At 38.5% G+C, this 21,832-nt stretch overlaps 1 protein-coding gene across 3 annotated transcripts in view; it reads right to left on the reverse strand.

The window, feature by feature from the left end:
- KLHL7 (kelch like family member 7) overlaps nt 1–21,832 on the reverse strand; it is a 61,016-nt gene that overhangs the window by 20,918 nt on the left and 18,266 nt on the right. For all 3 annotated transcript variants that reach the window (XM_036247337.1, XM_036247339.1, XM_036247338.1), the window contains exons 2-7: nt 19,574–19,676; nt 18,589–18,682; nt 18,158–18,282; nt 13,723–13,898; nt 11,199–11,373; nt 3,458–3,600 (exon numbers count right to left, since the gene is read on the reverse strand). In XM_036247337.1, the coding sequence (XP_036103230.1) occupies nt 3,458–3,600; nt 11,199–11,373; nt 13,723–13,898; nt 18,158–18,282; nt 18,589–18,682; nt 19,574–19,676 (816 nt within the window). The remainder of the gene's footprint in view (nt 1–3,457; nt 3,601–11,198; nt 11,374–13,722; nt 13,899–18,157; nt 18,283–18,588; nt 18,683–19,573; nt 19,677–21,832) is intronic.

Raw genomic sequence — 21,832 nt, forward strand, 5'->3', positions numbered from 1 at the left:
GCATATTTACTCTATGCATTATGATGTTAAGTATTATAAGAAGGAGAAGCAGTTGCAGGTCTCCTTCTCTACCAAAATAGAGGAGGAACTGCCAGGAATGGCAGCTCTGTTGCAGCCAGGCCAGATGTAGTCTTATTGGACCAGACTGAAATAACCACTAAAACTGGGCATATAGCTAACACACTGGCTGATGAATATTTCTGTTACTGTCTACTCAGACCATTAGATGAAATTTCTTTTCAATTGGCAAAAATAAAATTACTTCATTGTTTGACCTTGAGGATCTTTTCACTCTCTAGCTGTATGCCATAATCAAAGCTGCAGGAGCCCTGGTCTATGTCATCTTCCCAAAGGCAGCCAGTCACATGCTGGTCTCCTATATTGATGCTCATAATACTCATCGGTTCTGGAGAACAGGGAATGGAAAGGATCCTTCCTGTATGTATTGGTAAGATCAGTGCTTGACAGGACAGAAGTTATTCTAGAATACAGTGTTGGTCATTTCAAAGTCCCTAGACATGGCCTGCTATGCCAAATCCAGCCTTCTGCCAGTTTCTGCAAACAAAGTTTTGTTTGCCCATTTATTTATGTGTTGCTTAGGGCTGATTTCCCACTACAACATCAGAGCTGAACAGTTTCAGCACAGACTATTTAGTCTACAAAGCTGAAGATGTTATCTGCTCCTTCATAGGACAAGTTTGGCAAGCCCTGATTATTGCATGTTGGTATAACCCCTTGGAAATGAAGGATAGCTTGCTGCCCTAAGAATCTCCTATATATTACAGATGATACATATCCTGTGTCCTACTTTTATACTTTTATTGGGTACACCAAAAAGGTGCCAATTGCAAGTAAAACTTATAACAGGAGAATGCTCTGAAGTGGGACAGGCTACAGGAGTACGGCTCGGCTGCTCAGGCTACACTGCGATCCTGGGGCATCAGGATGCTGACCAGGATGCTGCATATAACTTGAAGCATGTCCCAATATGATCACAGAGCATGGTCCTGGGATTTTTGAGCAAGCCAACCTACTTTAAGCAGGTACCATTAAAAAGAAGTTTTAGCCCTGGCCAGTTTGGCTCAGCGGTTAGAGCGTCGGCCTGCGGTCCGGAGAGACCCGGGTTCGGTTCCCGCTAAGGGCACGTTCTTCAGTTGCAGTTTGTCCCCGGCCCTGGTTGGTCGTGCAGGTGGCAGCCACTCGATGTGTCCCTTTCATGTCGATGTTTCTCTCTCTCTCTCTCCCTCCCACTCTATCTGTACAAAAGATGGCAAAATGTCCTTGGGTGAGGATAAAATAAATAAATAAATAAAATAAGTTTTAATTTACTTTAGAAAGAGGAAGGGAGAGGGAGACAGAGAGAGAAACATCGCTCAGCTGCCTTCTACATGGCCCCTATTGGGGATCGAGCCCACAACCCAGATTAGGAATCAAACTGGCAACCTCTTGGTGCACAGGATGATGCTCAACCAACTGAGCCACACCAGCCAGGGCTAAGCAGGTACCATTTTCTCAGTAAACAGCTCATGGCTGGCCACTAGGTTCTAACAGACAGCAAATGCCTGACACCGGGAATCCAGATGACCATATCATTAATCCTTTTTGAAGTTTATCTGATCTACCAAATCATAAATAGCATGCATTTAACCAGTAATCTGATATGTAAACATAAGACTGGGCTTATGAATGTCCAAAGGCACAGAATACCCAAACAGGCTAATTACAACCCTTACCCAGTAGGCTTTTCCCCTCAACCAGGGTTATGTCTTCATGGAGGCAGTCCTTATAAATTAGCTGACAAATTTGAGAGATGGAGCATGGTTCATTTGTGATAGTACTAGCCAAAAATGGACTGCTAAAGCATCACAGTCCCTGCAGGGATGGTACTGAAGAATAATACAGAAGAAACATATTCTGATTTGACAAAATTTCAAGCAGTTTCTTTTATTGTCCATTACACTTTTCAGGATGGAAAACCTGTGGTCAGCTTTTTAATCAATTCTTAGACAGTGGTGAATGGTTTACCCAAATGGGATGTAGACCTGAAATAAGAAAGAATGTAAGACTGCTGACAAGAAGAGCTGGGAAAAGATAAAGTAGATGGCTATCTAGAAAGGACACAAATTTGTGTCCAATATGAATTCTTTCCAGAGTGCCCAAAATTGCAGCAGTTTCTTAATCATCATGTGGATAGGGCTGCATCTATATCTTCCTTCCCCAATCTGATACTTGCTCTATGGCCTTATGAGTGACCACAGTAGCAACAATGAGAGGCTTGCACCACCAGTGGCTATAGAGGCTACTGAACACCCTCAAACTAAGATCAATGTGGCTATCCACTACTGGCCAGCACCCACTTGGTCAGCAATATTGGCCAATGGTAAGCCCTTGATTTGTTACCACACCTTGAGGGAACCAGTGAGTTACTTAACACCAGGCTAACTACACTGGGACCTTTCCATGGTTGAGGGGACAATGCCCTGCCCTCACTGGAACTGATACTTACTCTGGATTTGGACTGACCTTTGTAGTCTTTTGCACTCTTAACACCACAACCATGTGTTTTTATAAGTGCCTTGTACATCACCACTACAGTATCATACACAACACCTCCAAGGGCCCACTTCAGTGAAAAAGATCAGACAAGTATCCTGATGTCAACAGGATGCTGTGGACTTCAGGTATCTATCATCAACCAAAAATAGGCCTAAAAAATAATGAAAGGGCTTAGACTCAACACCAGTTATGGACTTGGAAGGTTGGGATGCTATCTTTCAGGAATGTGGTACCTGCTCTGTCCCAGCAATGCATGTAGTATGAGCAAAATATTGTATTATTCCCCCACAGCCAAAAAAACAGGTCTAAGAAACAGGAGGTAGAAATGTGAGTGGACTCTATTAAGGTTATAATTAGTAATCTATTTTAAAAATTGTGTCCCTAGACCTGACTCAGGCTCTGCTGGCCCAACTGGCACATGTACTAGAAAATACATTAAAATTGGTGATCATTTCTAGATGGTTGCATTAAAGGTGATTTTATCTTTTTTCTTTGTGACTTTCCAGCTTTTCTAAAATGACTATGTATTATTTTATATTAAAACATAATTACTAAACAAAAACAAAAACCCACATACACTCCAGAAGCAGATATTCACTGAAAATGGCATATAAGGAAACAAGGGGTTGCTAACAAAATGAGGTAAGATGGGAAAACCAGTGTTCCATTTCTTTGACAGTGGTTACTGTGCAGGAACTCCAGAGCAATTATGGAAACATTTGTAATCTGCCTAAACCTCAGTTTCCTAATCTGTAAAATGAAGATAACTAGTATCTCATAAGGGATGTGAAGGAATACCATAAACAGTAACATCTCTACAGACATGAGTTATTACTACTGGTGGTAGGTGAGTGTCTATGTGCTCAAAGCTTTCAGAAAGAAAACAAGAAAAATTAATTACCTTTGGATTAAAATATCTACAAGACTGTGGTTGAGAGCCTCCAAACAGGGCTATGCGGTAGTCATGTTTCTTTCTTCTGGGCCTTGTGCCTTCCACCAGTTCCTCCCGATCCTCTGGAGACAGGAGATGGTACCTCATTCCACCTGTAGAAAAATACACGGCAGCTCTTTAAGAACTGCAGGTGCATTAATGCTTTGCTGCGGGGGGGGGGGGGGGGGGGGGGGGGGCACCCAAACATAATAGTGCTTTTATTTGTGTAACTTCTTTTTCTACCATCCCTCTATAGCATTTAAGGAAAGAGTGAGGGGGAAGAGACAGGAGAAATGTATGAGGATCTAATCAATTTATTATTCTCAGCAATTACCATTATGCTGATTGCCCCACTCACTTACTACATACCAGTGAATTATCTGGCTCTTCAAGCAATAGCTGCTAAAATACAATTACTGAAATTCCGATCTAACCCGGCGGTTCTCAATATTAAATGTACATTAGAAATCACCTATGAAATCTCTGAAACCAAGCCTGGGCCATACCACAGACTAATCAAAATCTCTGGTGTTTGGGCCCAGGCGCTGGTATTACCACTCAAAATGTAGTTCAAAGCCCTGGCCAGGTTGCTCAATTGGTTGGAGCACTGTTCCGTGCACCAGAAAGGGTTTGAGTTCGATTCCCAGTCATGGTTCGTATGGGAGGCCACTGATCAATGTTTCCTTCCCTCCCTCCCTTCTTTCCTTCCTCTTTCCCTCCCTCTCTCCCTTCCCGTCTCTCTAAAATCAGTAAACATATCATTGGTTCAAGGACCAGCAGCTTCAGCAACAGGGAGCTTGTTAGAATTGAATTACAGAACTTACCCTAAACCTACTGAATCGGATTCTGCATTTTTAACAAAATATCAAGGTATGTAAGGCACACATTAAATTTTGAGAAGTACTGCGTTAGATGATACTAAAATACTGTGAGGCTTCAGAACTATTGTAATTGATATGATTCTTTAGCAATTTCTTGATTTTGTCAATGGCTGTTTAACAAAAACTTCTAAGGTGTTATTTCAGAAAAAGATTGTTCAATAAATGATGTTAAACAATGATATGGAGAAAAAAATTTTACCCCACCTCATATTTACTCTAAAGAAAATTAAAAATTAATAGAGTATCTGAATTTGCAAAAAATCTTATAAACATACTAAAAAAAAAAAAAAAATAGGATAGTTAAAAAAAATTAGGCCCAGAACTGGGAAGCCTAAGAAAAGACAAAAGATATAGAAGCCAGCCCTGGTCAGTTTGGCTCAGCAGTTAGAGCATTGGCCCGAGGACCAGAGAGTCCTGGGTTTGGTTCCCGTTTAGGGCATATACCTCAGTTGCAGTTTGTCCCCGGCCCCAAACACCCGGTTGGGGTCAAGTGGGTGGCAGTCACTCGATGTGTCTCTCTCATGTTGATATTTCTCTCTCTCTCTTCCTTCCTCTCTCCCTCTTGCTCTATCTGAAGATAAATGCAAAAAAATGTCCTCGGGTGAGGATAAAACAACAACAACAACAACAACAAAAGACATAGACGCCATAAAAAAAAAATTCAGACTTAACTACATAGATTTTAAGTTAAATTACAACATGGCAAACAAACAAACAAAAAAGACAATGACAAAAAGATACCCTATTAATTAATAAGATTACGACCAGAAATAGAGTTAGATTAAGTATCTGAACACAGTTCACAGAAAAAGAACTAACTACAAATAACTCTTAAACATCTGAAAAGATACTCAAGTTGGAGAAATACAACTTAAAATCATATTTTTTCTCTTATCAGACTGGCCAAGACAAAACTGTCTGCAACACAGGGGAAGGTGTGGAGAAGCAGCACTCCCCTCCAATGCTGGTGGGGGTGTGGATGAGTACAAACTATCTGGAAGCCAATACAGCGTGATCCACGGAAATTACAAACGCACACACCCTTGAACCAGTAACTCCTCTTATCAACCTATAGTTAGTTCACTGTCAGGTCAATGGTTAAAAATTATGATATATTGCCCTGGCCGGTTTGGCTCAGCGGTTAGAGCGGTGGCCTGTGGTCCAGAGAGCCCTGGGTTCGGTTCCCGCTAAGGGCATGTACCTCGGTTGCAGTTTCTCCCCGGCCCTGGTTGGGTCGTGCGGGTGGCAGCCACTCGATGTGTCCCTTTCACATCGATGTCTCTCTCTCTCTCTTCCTCTCTCTCCCGCCCACTCTATCTGAACAAAAAAATGGAAAAATGTCCTCAGGTGAAGATAAAAAAAATAAAAAATAAAAACAATTATGGTATACCGCCCTGGCTGGTTTGGCTCAGCGGTTAGAGCATCAGCCTGAGGTCCGGAGAGACCTGGGTTCAGTTCCTGCTAGGGGTGCGCACCTCGGTTGCAATTTGTCCCCAGCCCTGGTTGGGTTTGTGGGTGGCAGCCACTCGATGTGTCCCTTTCACGTTGATGTTTCTGTCTCTCTCCCTCTCTCTCCCTTCTGCTCTATCTGAACAAAAAAATGGAAAAATCACCTCAAGTGAGGATAAAAAAAAATATATATATATGGTATACCCATACAACGGAATAGTATATGTGGCTGTTAAAAAGACTGAAGAAGGATGAATATGTAGACATGGAATGGTGTCCAAGAAATAATGTGGAATGCAAAAAAGCAAGATGTAGAAGAGTATACAGTGTGATATCATTGGTTTTTAAAAATTTATATTTTATGCATATATAAATGCATATTTATATATGTAATTTATATAAGCATATGTAAATAAATGTGTATTCACAAACTCAAGACAACCTTTGGAAGAAGAGGGTAGGGAATAAGGGTATCAAAAAGACCTACTTTTCATTATATACTCTTTTATACCTTTTGAATTGTATGTGCTGCACAGTATTATTGATCCAAAAATAAAATAATGTAAATAACTTTCAACACATGCAGAACACTTCTGTTCATCAGGTTGTATTGGGTCTTTCTTTAGAAGAGGCAGAAGACAGGTTAAGAGAAGAGTTTTTGAGTGCATGAAAATCAATATCAATAATTAGCATTTCCTTCCATTTAAGACTTTGATTAGAAGCACGTGGCATTAGAACAGCTGTAAACCTCAGGGACCGAGGCTCTCATGCATGCTCAAGGGTTTACAAACTTTTTCTGTAAAGGACCAAACAGTAAATATTCTAGATTTTGCAGGTCACATATGGTTTTTGTCACATATTCTCCATTTGCTTGTTTTTTACAGTTCTTTAAAATGTAAACACCACTTTTAGTTCAAGACTGGATTTATCCTGTGGGGTATAGTTTGCTGACCTCACCGCCACCCATTCTGCTCTAAGGGTCTAAGACAGTGGTTCTTAAAGTATGCTTCCCTGGAAACTTGTTAGAAATCCAAATTACGGAACACTGCCCCAGTCCTTTTAAATCAGAAACTCTGGGGTTTGAGTTTCTACAAGGGCTCTACACAGATCACAGGTATAATTTGAAATCTAAGGACACAATATTCCCAACAAGAGAAGACAGGTAGCATGGAAGGAGAGACAGGAGGGAACAGGCCACTGGGTAAAGTGGCTGACTGTGGCCAACTGTGTTGACCCCTAAAGGAAGCATGAACTGTGCCTCCTTTATTGATAGGCATTTTCTCTCTAAGGGCAGGGCTGGGGACAAACACTCTGGCCCCTTTCCCTGAGGAACTTCTTGCTCCTTAGGCTTATTCCTTTGGGATTTATTCCTGTGAGAGTCAAGTATTGTCATTTGCAAATTCTACGTTAAGAACTTGGTCAGGCCCTTTGTGGTGGCTCTGACTGTGTTCTTCATTTTTATTTTATAACTGATTTTCTTTTAGTTGTAAGTTATTTTAGTGTAAATTTAGTCTATTTTTTTTTTCTTCCACTCTCAAAAGACAGCAGTAGTCAGATGACAGTAAGATGTCTGATAATTTGAAGAAGGGAGACTGGAGGCCTTCTTTCTCCATTTAGCTCCGCCCAGGCCCCAAAATCTCAAAGACTCTCAGCTGCTTATGTTTAGTCATAAAATTTTAGAACTCATTGCTCTTTATTTTTAAAAAATGTAATAAACAATAAGACCTCAAGAGCCTAATCCCTATACTTGGTTGGATTTCTGGAATAGTCCTGCTATCCTGTTTCTAAATCAATTCAGAATCCACATCAGAACTAAATACTATACTTGACTACAAATGGCTAGTTGTCTTCAACAGCTCCCACCATGCATGAGGAAACAGGTGCAGCCTCTGCCCAATGAAATGCTAAGGCCAGAAGTATAATACAGTTTGGGAATGAGGCATAGCAAAAAACCTGACATTAACATGTATGAAATGAAAAGATGAAAAGCCCTAATATAGAAACATCTTATTGGTCCCAATTTTCTATCATCTCTCTGCATTTAAGAGACTAGTGGCCACCTATGTTCTACTTCTTACAACTCTACACCTTGGTTTTCAACACACCAGTCTTTGGTTTAAGCAGCTCCGTGAATTCTTCTTCCCTGGTTCTTTTCCGCCTACCACCCCTTAAATGTAGATATTAACAAGGCTATGTCCTTGAGTCATAGATACCCTTTTCTCTTTTTCCCTTAACGCCTTAACTGGATTCAAATATCCAAGTCTTTAAAAAAAATGTATTTCTATTTAACGAAAATTTTTCTTAACTTCCAAATTATGGCGCAAGGGGAAGTGATACTACTTAATAGTTAGGACACTCAACCTTATTACTCTTGAGAAGGATGCGTTAGGCAGGCATGAAAGCGCTCAGTTCTCTTTTATTTCCTTAACTCTGTGCCTGAAACTAGCTACACCTTAAACAAAATGTCCAGATGAAGGACCAATAACAATGTAAGGTTCAAAGTAGGTTCCAGCTACCTTCTACTAGGAGCTTTCTTGCTCATTACATACAGGCACACGTCAGAGATGCTGCAGGTTCAGTTCCAGACCACCACAATAAAGCAAGTATTGCAATAAAGCCAGTCATAATTTTTTTGCTGGTGGAGGGTCTTGCCTTCAATTTGTAAAAAAACCCAACATCCAAGAAGCACAATAAGACAAGGTATGCCTGTATTAATTGAAATCTATACTGCTGTCCCATTTAAAAATTATCTGGCTACGACGATTACCTTAGTTTGCCCAAGAACTGAGAAGCCCACTCACATATACAGACTTATCCTATCAGTTTTATAATAGCTCACTCTTATATGATTCACAATAAAACCAAACATTTAAGAAAAGTTTCCAAGAACAACAAAAAGAGAAAAATGTTCAAAAGCAATACAGAAAATGCAGACAAGAAAAATCAAAGGCACTATAATACTATTTTAGAATAAGATATTATAGATATGAAATAAGAAATTAGAGAATAAGTAAAAGCTCACAGAAATTAAAAAGAGCTGAAATAAAAATTAAGGAAAACTACCAGAAGACAGAACAAAGAGGCAAAGATGGATAAGAAGAGAGACTCAATTGCTGAAGAATCACACTACCAATAGTAGAAAACTGAGAAATCTGAGGCTGACAAGAGAGAATACCCAAGATAATAATAAAAAAAAAAAAGCCCTGGCAGGTTTGGCTTAGCAGTTAGAACATCAGCCCATGGACCAATGAGTTGCGGGCTCAATTCTGGTCAAGGGCACGTACCTCAGTTGCAGTTGGTCCCTGTCCCTGTTCGAGGTTGTGTGGGAGGCAACCAGTCAATGTATCTCTCTCACATCAATGTTTCTTTCTCTCTTCCCCTCTCTCTCTTTCCCTCCCTCCATCTGAAGAAAAATAGAAATATATACTTGGGTGAGGATTAAAAAAAAAAAAAGGATAAGAGATTTTTCTTTCTTACAGCTGCATAGAATTCCATTGTATTTATGTATCACAGCTTTTTGATCCACTCATCTACTGATGGACCCTTGGGCTGTTTCTAGATCTTAGCAATTGTAAATAGTGCTGCTATGAACACAGGGGTACATATATTGTTTCTGATTGGTGTTTCAGGCTTCTTAGAGTATATTCCTAGAATTGGGATCACTGGATCAAATAGCAGTTCAATTTTTAATTTTTTGAGGTAACACCATATTGTTTTCCATAGTGGCTGCATCAGTCTGCATTCCCACCAGCAGTGTACTAGAGTCTCCTTTTCTCCACACCCTGGCCAGCTCTTGTTGTGTGATGATTTGTTGATGGCAGCCATTCTGACAGGTGTGAGGTGATACCTCATAGTCGTTTTAATTTGCATCTCTCTGATGATTAGTGACACTGAACATTTTTTCATATGTCTCTTGGCCATTTGTATGTCTTGTCTGGAGCATGAAAGGACCTGGAGAGTATTATCCTAAGTGAAACAAGCCAATCAGAGAAAGACAAATATCATATGATCTCACTCATTTGTAAAATATAATGAACAAAAACAAGCTGAGGAACAAAATAGACCCAGAGACATGGAAGTGGGGTGCAGACTGACAAACTTCAGAAGAGGTGGATGTGGGGGAAGAGAAGAGATAAACCACAGAACTTTTATACATGTATGTGTAAACAAAGACATAGACAATATTGCTGGGAGGGGGTGGTGAGAGTGGGAGGAGGGAGTCAATGGGGGAGAAAAAGAAAAACATCTGTAACAAAAATAAATAAATTAAAAAAATAAAAAAATAAAAAAAGATGCACACCAACATACATTATTGTGATATTTCAAAATATCAGGGACAAAAAATAGAAGACTTTATATGTTTACAAAGAGAAATAAAGGATCAGATTGGCATCAGATTTCTCAAAAGTAAAGCTGGAAGCTAGTAAATGATGGAGCAATGCCCTCAAAATTCTAACTGAACAGGGTTTTCAACATAATTCTATAACAAGTATAACGAACTATTGCTCAATCTTATGGTAAATAAAGATATGAGATTTGTCAAGGCTCCAAATATTTACTGACTGTATACTCTTTCTCAGAAACCTCTGGGGATACGCTCTATCACACAGAGAGAATTAAGAAAGAGGAAGACCTGGGGTCTAGGCAGACAGCAGATCTAACATAGGAGAGGAGTAAAAGGACACCCCAGGATGGCTGAGAAGGGAAGCCCAAGGATAGAAATTGTGCCTTAGGCCTAGAGAGCAAACAGTCCACATTGGGACAGGCAGAGGAAGATCTATGAAGGATATTTCCAAGAACTAAAATAAAGGTAAAAGATTGTTTAATTGTACAGTCAATTTTATCAAGTGGCATTTTACAAAGGGGTTGGGACTTAGCCTGCAAGTAAAGAAAAACTAAGTAAATGAAAAAAATGTGGCAATTATTAGCGTCAGGCCAAAACAAAAACAAAAACAAAGCTGTTTATGAAAGAAAATGTGAACACAGTACACTCTTTGGCTAAATAAAATAACAAAGGAAATACTAGAAACAAAGTACATGAAAGTTATCGTACACAAAAGGAGACAAAGCATTAAGTATACACACACACACACACACACACACACACACACACACACAAACACCCTCTCGCATTAAGTACACACACACACACACACACACACACCCTCTTACATTCTATCACACATGTCCTTATAAATAAGGGCTGTGGTTAAGTCCCCTCCAAGTAGACAGCTGAGAATCCCAATGGATTAATTATATGGAAGAGCAAAGTCTTGAATGTTTCTCCCTGGCTACTGAGTCTGATTCATTTAAAGGGTTTTTGAAGCCCATGAAAAACTGGTTACATGATCAGGTTATAAATAGATATTAAGGCAACTTACTTATCACCATCTTAAGGCATTCAGGATTGTCTTGAATAAGTGGTTCAGCTTGTACTGTTTTACTTAAGAAATTCTTTGATATAAGAGGAAACCTGACTTTAGCAAGGATATCAACCATAAATGGCTGGCGATTAGGTTCATCGTATTTCAACCACCTGACTGCGGCATCATAAACCTAAGGGGGGAAAGACAGCATAGTAAAGTTCTTAGATGGCAGGAACATTTCCAATTACCTAGATTTATTCTTACATTGAAGGAGAAGAATCTCATAACCACGTATTCCCAATATTTTATTCAGATATTTGCTTTCATCCTCAAAGACTTGCCTATACTTCAGAACAGTTTACATGCTGCTCTAGTGATTCTTTCAGGTAACATGTTTTTTAGAACTAATTATTACTACATAATGTAGTGACAGAGAGAATGTTGAATTTATAATTTTTAAAAACAAACGATCACTTGCTTTTTGGAAGGAGATATGATGCATATTTCTACTGAAAAAACAATAACAAAACGATTGGTCAATGATAGTTTTAATATATGTCCATTTGGTAACAGGAAAATACGTTAATTTCCTAAGAGGCCTTCCATCATCCCAAAAGATGTGAAGGTAACCTATGATTTTATTTCAATCTAATATTCCTGAATTGTGAAATGACAGACTTATCTGCTTTCCAGAAAACTTGATAATATACAAATTCTATATTTAGAAAATAAATTACAGGATTTTAAAAATAAGAACTGTTTTCCAAAACAATACTGTGGCATTCATTTAACTGTACCAAACAAGTCCAAGTTTATTAACATAATTTGATTAACAAATCACAGTTTAAACACACTGAAAACAAACATTATTTCATATACACACATATCTACCACATAGATACCTGAGCTAGTTAAATTTGTTAATTTTGGGTTGGTGGTAATAAGGCCTAAGTTCTCTGATCTCCCTGAGTTGGTTAATTTTTTTTTTTTTTATAGGAATTGATCTATTTTGTTTAAATAAGCTTTCTTTTGGAACAGTTTTAGATTTACAGAAAAGGTACAAAGATAGTTCAGAGTTCCCAAACACCCAGTTGTTAAAATGTTATATTAATATGATACTCCTGTTACAACTAATGAACCAACATTGATACATTATTATTAACTGACGTCCATACTTGTAAACAATTCCTTTAGTTTTTATCCAATTTTCTTTTTCTGTCCCAACCCCATAAAGGATCCCACATTACATTTAGTTATTATGTCATCTTAGGCTCTTCTAGACTATGAAATTTTCTCAAACTTTTGTTTTTGATGACTTTCACAGTTTTGAGTTCTGGTCAGGTATTTTGTAGACTTTCCCTCAATTTGGGTTTATCTGATGTTTTTCTCATTGTTAAACTAGGATTGTAGATTTTTGGGAGGAACACCACAGAGGTGACATTCCGTTCCCATTACATTATATCAAGGGTATATGCTAGCAACAATGACGTATCACTGACGATGTTAACCTATAGGCAGTATTTGTTAGGTTTGACCACCTGTAGGTAGTGTTTGTCAGGTTTCCTCAGTCTAAAGTTACCTTTTCTTCTCTTTCCATTCTGCATATAATCAGTTAATTTTGACCAAAGAACTGAACTTTTTCTTTTTGTCTAGTCAGGTCCTCCAGGTCCAAACTGTGAACTTGCAAACTAATACTCTGGGCCATGAAGAAGACTGGACAAAAGAACATGGCTCAGTGCAAACCTTTTATATTTAGAACAAAAACAACTCAAAACCTATACTCTTACAGTATCTCTATTAGTTTTCTATTGGTGCTGTTAACAAATTACCACAAACTTACTGGCTTAAAATACAAGGAAGGACGTGGGACTGCGAAGAGGGTTTATGTGAATGTCTGCATATCAAGGTGTTACCACACCTCATTCCCAAATACCTCTACCCAGCTTACACCTTTGACAGTGTAGTTTTGAAGGCCAGAGTCCAATATGGGTCACACTGGGCTATAACAAAGTGTCAGCAGGGCTGCCTGAAGGCTCTAGAGGAGAAACCACTTCTTGCCTTGGCCAGATCTAGCAGCCACTTGCACTTCTTGGCTTGCAGCCCCTTCCTCTATCTCCAGAGTAAGCAATGGCCAGCCAAGCCTTTCTCACATCACATCACCCTGACACTGACTCTTCGGCCTTCATTTTCCACATTTAAGGACCCTTATGATTACATGGGGCACACTGGGATGATTTCCTCATCTCAAGATCCTTAACCTATTCATATTTTCCGGGGATTAGGATATAGACATCTTTGGGGGAGGCACTGTTTTGCCTACCATGGTACCCAATAGCTTTATCTCTACCATAGCCAGCCCTTACAAGCACCCAAGACTTACTTTTCCTATGAAACAGATTTTGGAATACTCTGTTTAATGTAAAAAACACATTCTCTCCTAATTATGATTCTTTTCCTTGCCATGTATCCCAATATGAAGCATAAGAGATCAATAATGACATTTTTACCAAGAAAAAATGTGAGAAGGCAATTTAGTCACCTGATCCTCTGCTCTCACAGTCAGAGTGTCCTGGTTGAGGAGATGTGTAACTCGCTTGACATCAAGTTGTAGAAATTCATCAGTTTTATAAACTTCAGTAAAATGCTGATGAATAAAGTCATCTGCAGTTGCTTTTAATTCAGGACAGTCCAGACACTCTGCTAGCACACTTATACCTGAACACAGAAGAAAATGAATAGAAAAATTATTTAAAAAAAAAAACCCAAAAAACCTAAACCTACGTTAAGGATAAAATATGAATTTCATAATCTGGATTCTTTTGTTCCACTGATTTCTTTTATGTCATCTTATGTATGGTTGATTTTGATATTTTCTAGGACAAGCCCCCTTCAACATTTTTCCAAACTTTTCTTGGCTATTGTTAAATAATTTCTGTTGCATATTAATTTTAAAATAAGCTTAACACATTCTACTTTAAAATTTTTGATGCGATTTTAGCTAAGATTACACTTAATTTTTAAATTACTTTGGGGACAACGCCTGCTCTGCAATCTGGAGGAGCTCCACTTAGGAACATGGCATATCTCCATTTATTCAGATTTTTTATTGTCAATATAATTATACAATTTTCTTCATAGAAACCCTAAATTTCCCATTCAGCCTTTTCCTAGCTATTTTAATTTTTGTTTGGGAGATAAGTTAGTAATTGATTATTAATGTTACATTATCAAGAATCTACAAAGTACTAACTGTTCACGGGTTAAATCCAGCCCACATTCAGCTAAAGGGTCAGCAGCTAAGAATATTTTTTTATATTTTTGAAGTGGTGTAAAAAAAAAAAAAATAGGGCAAATAGGAAGAAGGAGGGGTAGGGGAGGCAGCGGAGAGGGGAAGGAAAGGGAATAGGAGAAGGAGGACAAGGAAGAGCGACAAGGACCACATGTGACATAGGCCTAAAGCACTATCTCACACCCTGGCCAGTATTGCTCAGTGGTTAGAGCGTCAGCCGTGGACCTGAGAGGCCCGGGTTCAATTCCTGCTAAGGGCACATACCTCAGTTGCAGTTTGTCCCCGGCCCCAGTTGGGGTCGTGTAGGTGGCAACCATTCGATGTGTCTCTCTCACATTGATGTTTCTCTCTCTCTCTTTCTCCCTCCTGCTCTATCTGAAGATAAATGCAAAAATGTCCTTGGGTAAGGATAAAAAAAAATAAAATAAAATACTATCTCGCCCTTTAGAGAAAATATTTGCCAAACTCTCTCCTAAATAAAATAATTAATTATTGTATGTGGTCTCCCTTCAAAGTCACGAGGTAAATTTTTTCAGTTCATTATCTTGATTTTCCATGTTTCAACTTCATGTTGTCTTCAGATAATGAGTTTTGAAGCTTTCATATTTATACCATATAGGCCCTCATAATTGATGCTGCAAATAAAAACTTGTCATTTTATTTTTTTTTAATTAATTTTAGAGAGAGAGGAAGGGAGAGGGAGAGAGATGGAAACACAGATGAGAGAACATTGGTTGGCTACCTCCTACATGCCCAACACTGGGGATGTGGCCTAAAACCTGGGCATGTGCCCCTGACTGGGAATTGAACCGGCAACCTCTTGATGCATGGGTCTGACGCTCAACCACTGAGCCACACTGGCCAGGCTAAACTTGTCATTTTATAAATGTGCTGACTAATGCATAGCATGGGAGATTTTCATGGTGAGCAGTCGGTTACATCTATACACGTATGTTCCCATCAGGTGATGTTTTCACCAAGAATCAGTATTTGTTTACTGACTAGTTTTTGGCAGTTGAATTTGTTGCAATTATGCAACCTAATTAAATACCACACAAAGGAACAAAATATAAATGTGAAAAGTAGTTGTTCCTATGAAAACTAATCTTGATGTTTAAAACAGATGAGAAAAAAGCTCATATTAGGCATGACCAAGATGACTGATAAAATCTGGGAAAACACTGCAAAATTTTAGAGGGATTGTGTACTCAGACTCTCATTAAGTTATTACTGTTTCTCCATCTGTTCCTTCTGAAATCCCTACTTCAAATTATTGTCCTTGGATCTTCTTTCCTTGTCTTTTATCTTCTCAATAATCGTTTCCATTTCTTTGCATTTTTGTTTTGTATCATGAGGCAATTTCCTGATTGACCTTTAAATTTTTGGTATTCCATTCTACTTTTTTTTAATTCAATTGAATTTCATGGACAATCACCCTCCCCACCCCACCCCACTGTCAAATGCATCCTTTCTATTTTTAGTTCTCCTCCATTTCTTACATTAAACTTGGCTATAGGAGCCATTCATTTTGGCTGTTTAGCTTGAGTTCCCGTCCCTCAAATCACTGGGTTTCCTTCAACTTTGTACGTATGACCTTTGCCTAATTCCATCAGCTGTCATGAATTCCTTTAGCATTCACAGAAGTCAGATTGTTGGGGGCTTCTGGGCAGCAGAAATTGGTAAGTGATGAAAAATAAGACAGGAGTTCTCCAACTGGCTTGCAGGGAGAGCCATATTCAGGGTTAAAAAGAAAGCAGGCTGGAGCACTTCCCTGGGTTACTGAGTAGCTGCACTTGGCTCAACTGGCTGGGTCACTGTCTTTGCCCCAGGCTCCCTTCTAGGCTGCTAGGACCTTCCTCCCAGCTATGTAATCAATGATGACAGAAGGCATCCAGAGGTAAAACTCTTAAATGGTCTCCTCGGAAGCCCAAAGCTTAAGATGTAGTTAGCACAAACTTGCTTCAGGTTACACACTATGCTTTGTACTGCCACATCCACTCCCTACATTCGAGATGAATCATTCCAGAATGAAATTTAGAGTGCTAGGAGTTAGGGAAACATATTTTAGCTTATCATCTTCTAAATCTTTAAAATCCTTCTTTATATTTTTGAGCATATTTACTTATATAAGGGAAATAAATCTCATAATTATAAATCTTATTGATAAATGGAGCCCCTAATTATGGCCCAGAGAAACAGAGGGACTCATCCCAGAGTGTCTATTGGAAATGAAGGCTGGCCTTCTATTTCCTAAGATAGGGATCTTTGCACTATGTAAACCAATGGCTACCTTAAAAAAATGTCATTAGTATATTCACCTGCACAGCTGTTTCCCCTCCTGTTCTATCTGGTTCAGTTCCTTTCCTGGAAACCAGAAACAATCTCCTTCTCATCCCCTTTGCCTAGCTTTTATCCCTCTATAAAATTTACTCCGCTTCCTTTCTACCTGCCTTCTAAGATCTTTTTCTCTGTGCTCACAGTGGGAGTGTGTGCCAGATGAAGTCAGGAAACTGTCTAGGAGGAGGGGAGCCTAGAAAAGGGGAACACAGGAGGCTTGCAAAACTCCTCGTGCATCTCCAGGAGCCCTGTGCCCCAGGCTTTGGCTTCTTGTCATCAGCACCCCTCATCTTCTCCTGTGGGTCAAAAAAATCTTTGCATTGGCTGAATTCCCAGGCCTCTCTTTCTACTGTCCTTGGTTCTGCTTTCTTTCCTAGACTCCTACCCTGATCCTCTTCCCCTCTGAATCACAGCAAGGGCAAGAAAGTTTAATTACAAGGACCTGGATGTTCATTCATGTGCTGCTAAGCATGATCTCCCAGTGGAAAGCATACCACTCCTCATTCTAAAAAAACTCTATCAACCTCCTCTGCTTCACCTAGTATCAAACACAAAATACTCTATTAATGGAGCACTATAGTAGTCCCTTGATTAGTATCTTAATTTACAGTCTAGGATTTTTAAGTCTTCTAGTATACAATAGTTAGCATATCTGACAGTGTGAAGAGGCAGAAATGTGTAGTTAAGGATAAGATTACTTGAATTCCAACCCCAACTCCTCCACATACCAGCTATATGACTTCAGCAAATTACATAACCTCAGTTTCCTTATCTGTGACAGACCACAGTAATCATAAGGGCTTCACAAAGGTAAACAGTCATATTTATGTTATCATATATCACACACCACCACCAGATGCAATCCTAACTCCTTGTCCAGAAAAACAAAAACTCATTACTAAAGCTACTTTATATTTGGGAATATATTGATACAGTATTTAATGAGCTCACTGCTGCCCAAGTTAATATAAACTTCCCTAGGCTCTTCTGCAAATGTATTACTAGAAAAATTTCTAGTGAACAATGTCTTTAAGATTAAATGAGAATACGGATAACCACAGTTTTTTTTTTTTCTTTACTAAAATACACATTAAAAGTTTTTTTTTTTAAAAAAAAAGGAAATTAGCCTGGCAAGAGCGTTGGCCCGCACACCAAAGAGTTGGAGGTTTGATCCTCGGCCCTGGTTGGGGTTGTGTGGGAGGCAACCAATCAATGTGTCTCTCTCACATTGATATTTCTCTCCTTCCCCCTTTCCCATCTCCCTCCCACTCTCCCTAAAAAAATTAGTGGAAAAAATATCTGGGTGAGGATTAACAACAACAACAAAAATAGGAATCTGATTGCTTACCAAGACAATTTGAAGCATCAACTTGTTCTTTCAAAAAATCAACACACATTTTCTTCACAGGTTCAATCTGGTACTGGTTTGCTGCATCTAATAAAGACTGAACGTTGTTGCTATTCACAGAAATTCTGCAGATAAGTTAAAGTAAATATTAATTTCCTATAATGTTTTATTGAAATAATGCTACTGTAGATTGTATCCCACTAGCCCTGAAATTAAGCAAACAATTAAACTTTTCAGTCCTTGAGTTAGTATGACAGAGGATCTTCAACTCTTCAACTCTCCACTCCTAGCTACACAACCCCCTCCCCCCACCCCTGGAAAAACCTTCAAGTTTTTCATTCTGAAGAATCTGGAACACAATGATTTGTTACAATGCTTTGATAGATCCCAACCTTACTCCTACACAACAGAAATAATCCTTCTTAACTTACCTAGCAGTATAAGCAAATTCCACAAGTTGTTCAATAATGTCAGGTTCAGCATCTTTGAGTTCTACCTCAAAGGACTTTGATTCAAGCATGTTAGCTAAAATTAAGAGAAGTAAAGATGGCATGAGTACTGCCACTGAGGAATGAGATCATGCCACGTTAAATATAGAGAGGAATAATACGAGAGAGACTTCTCTGGAAAAAAACCCAGAACGCCCAACATTCCTATAATAAAAGCAAATTAATTCTCCACTGGAGATATGCTGTAAATTAAAACAATCTAAGAAATTAGTGAATTAGTGTACTTCTTTTAAAAAAGGCACCCAAGTGAACAGAGAGACATAAAACTAGATTTAGTATTTACCCAACTCCTAAAATAATTTAGTAGCACTCTTTTAAACTGCTATGAGCAAAATGCCTCTGATATAGCTAAAACAAATATGTAAGAACAATGACCATTATATATAGTCAGCTACAACTAGCAAAGCTCTCATTCTTCCCCCAAACCCTGCAGGTAGCCAGAGTATCAAAGAGAAAACTTGAGGTAGATACAGTTCATAACCTGATCAAGCTCATAAAATAGTACTCAGTAGAGGAACCAGGACTTGGACCCAGTTCTCAACTCTAAATCTAGGTTCTTTCTAGTATGATATGCTACATTTCTTTTTTCATTTTTATTTAGTTTAACTTGCTAGGTAAAACGTCATAAGGTTTACCTGTTCCTTTGCCTTTCCACCAGAGGTTAAGAAGAAAACCCTAAGCACTCATTAGAAGCTATATCTCCATCAATCAAGACTGTGGGCCTTCAGGGCTAATGAAAGGACATGTTTCCTTTGATTAATCGTCACCATGACCATCTGCAATCTTTTCACTGTTCTATGGCCTTAATTTCTTAAATCCTTTAAAAATTAAGAAAAACAGCATATTTTCATTTAGACCCACCTCATTCTCATAGAATAAATAATATGTTTGACTTTAAGATACTTACTTGTGAACATTAAGTTAAAGAAATGACTGGCTGCAGCAAGGACAACACGATGTGCAGGTATTTTTCTTTCCTGAACCATAAGGATCACATCACACAACGTTTTCTAATCAAGAGAGAAATAAATAAAATCAAAAGGGGCTCATTGGGCCTAGTTTAGTAAACATACAAAATAAGTTCTTGTCAAATGCTTTATCTCTATTTTCTATTTAAATCTGGTCTTTTTTCCAGTACATAATTTGTTTATCATGTAAGACCTATTTAGATTTACAGAGCTGCTGCCATGAGTTTGCAGTATCAAAACCAGGTACTGAACTTCCCAACAGTCAGGAAAATCTTCATAATCAGCAAAGAAGTAGTATACTAATCTTTCAGGGAAGCCTTTTTTTCCCCCTCTGAGAGAAATTCTAAGCTATCTATCATAGTGAGATTTTATGGGGACAGTAAATGACATAATGACAATGTCCTTGATGGTTTTACAAATATAACAATCTGTTTTTTAAAATGATCTATTCTTGATAAAATCCAGAGTACACACTGCATTTCCCAAGACACTAGCCTTCAGAAGATCTTTTCTTAAATAATACTTCTCTCAAATGTACTTCTGATAGAAGTTGGATATCAGTCACTTTAAATTGTGATTTCTCACCTAGGCCAAAATAATGTCACTCTAGGCTGCTGAAAGGCGGCAGATTTTGATTAAATACTTAAAATGTTGGAAAAATGGACTATTAAAGAATAAAAAGGTTTACTAGAACCATTAGAGATGAATTTCAAGGAAAAGAAATGTCCTCCTCAGTAAAATAAAAGTTCTATTTCTTCATGAAGCTAAATATATAATGTACAGATAAGACTTGGAAAATGTACAGCCTGGGATATGGTAAGCACTCTTTTAGGCAATGGGATGATGAGGAAAACAGTATATTTAGAGTTTATAAAAAAAAATATCACTCAGAAATCTAAATAATGGCTTAGTAGCTCAGAGGAGATGGCATTTTGCAAATATATATCTCCTTACCCAAGGGTATTTTTCCAATTGATCTTTTTTTTTTTTTTGATGGAGGGGTAGGGGGAGAAACATCGATGCCAGAGAGACACATCAATCGGTTGCTTCCCCAACAACACCCACCAGGACTAGGGATTGAACCTGCAACCCAGGCACGTGCCCTTGACCAGGAATCAAACCTAAGACCCTTTGGTCCTGGGGCCGACACTAACTGCTGAGCCATACTGGCCAGGGTGCATTTTGCATTTTTAAAAATCAATAAGGGAATAAAAGACTTGGGTGAGAGTGGCAAGAACACAGGCAAGGAGAAGAGCTGTAAGGCTAGTGCAATATACCAGGAGACAGATTACTGTGACTTAAACCAGGTGATAAAAAGTAGTCAGATTATAGGTATATTTCAAAGGTAGAGCCAACTAGATTTGCTGGTAGAATAAATGTAGGAAGAGAGGAAGACAAGAATCAAGAATGATTCCAAAGTCTTCTGCCTGAGCAACTGAAAGAATAAAGTGACCATTTAGTGAGATGGGAAAGACTTTAGAAGCAGGTTTGACAGTGGCACAGACTCTGGAGGGGGCTGTGCAGGAATGGTGAATTAAGAGTTCAGTTTTGGCCAGCAGGTGTGGCTCAGTGGCTGAGTATCGCATTTTGCATTTTTAAAGTATTTTGCTGGAACTATTAATCTAGCTTCTGATAGATAAATTACTGCTATTTTCTACTTTATTACTCCATGAAAAAAAAATCTATATAAGATGGTAATACTTATAACTAGAAAGAAAATGGGCCCCAAACAGTAGGCTAAAGGATGAACAAAATTTCACTCTTATGCTTTATTTGAAGACATTTTATAAGGCCTTTGGACTATTGCTTAGAAAGTATATGCAGATTATTTAAAGTTAAAGCTATTGTTATCTCAATAATATCTTGAATTAAAAAAATTATTTCCTTTTATTTGGGGACAGGGTTCAGTGTAGGCATAGCTCTCAGGTGATTTTGCTACATACCACACCAAGCCCCCCACCCCCAAAAACCCAGGTGCAAAAAAACCAAATCAACTATATGGTAATCACCAAAACAAGCTGATCAAATTAAGAGAAGAGAAGAGAAGAGAAGAGAAGAGAAGAGAAGAGAAGAGAAGAGAAGAGAAGAGAAGAGAAGAGAAGAGAAGAGAGAGAATGAAAGGGAGAAGGGAAAGAAGGAAGGAAAGGAAGGAGGAAAAAAAAAGAATACTGACAGAACAGCAAGCAAATCAGGTAGGG

The sequence above is a fragment of the Molossus molossus genome, unplaced genomic scaffold (assembly GCF_014108415.1).
Source record: "Molossus molossus isolate mMolMol1 unplaced genomic scaffold, mMolMol1.p scaffold_m16_p_7, whole genome shotgun sequence".
NCBI lineage: Eukaryota > Metazoa > Chordata > Mammalia > Chiroptera > Molossidae > Molossus > Molossus molossus.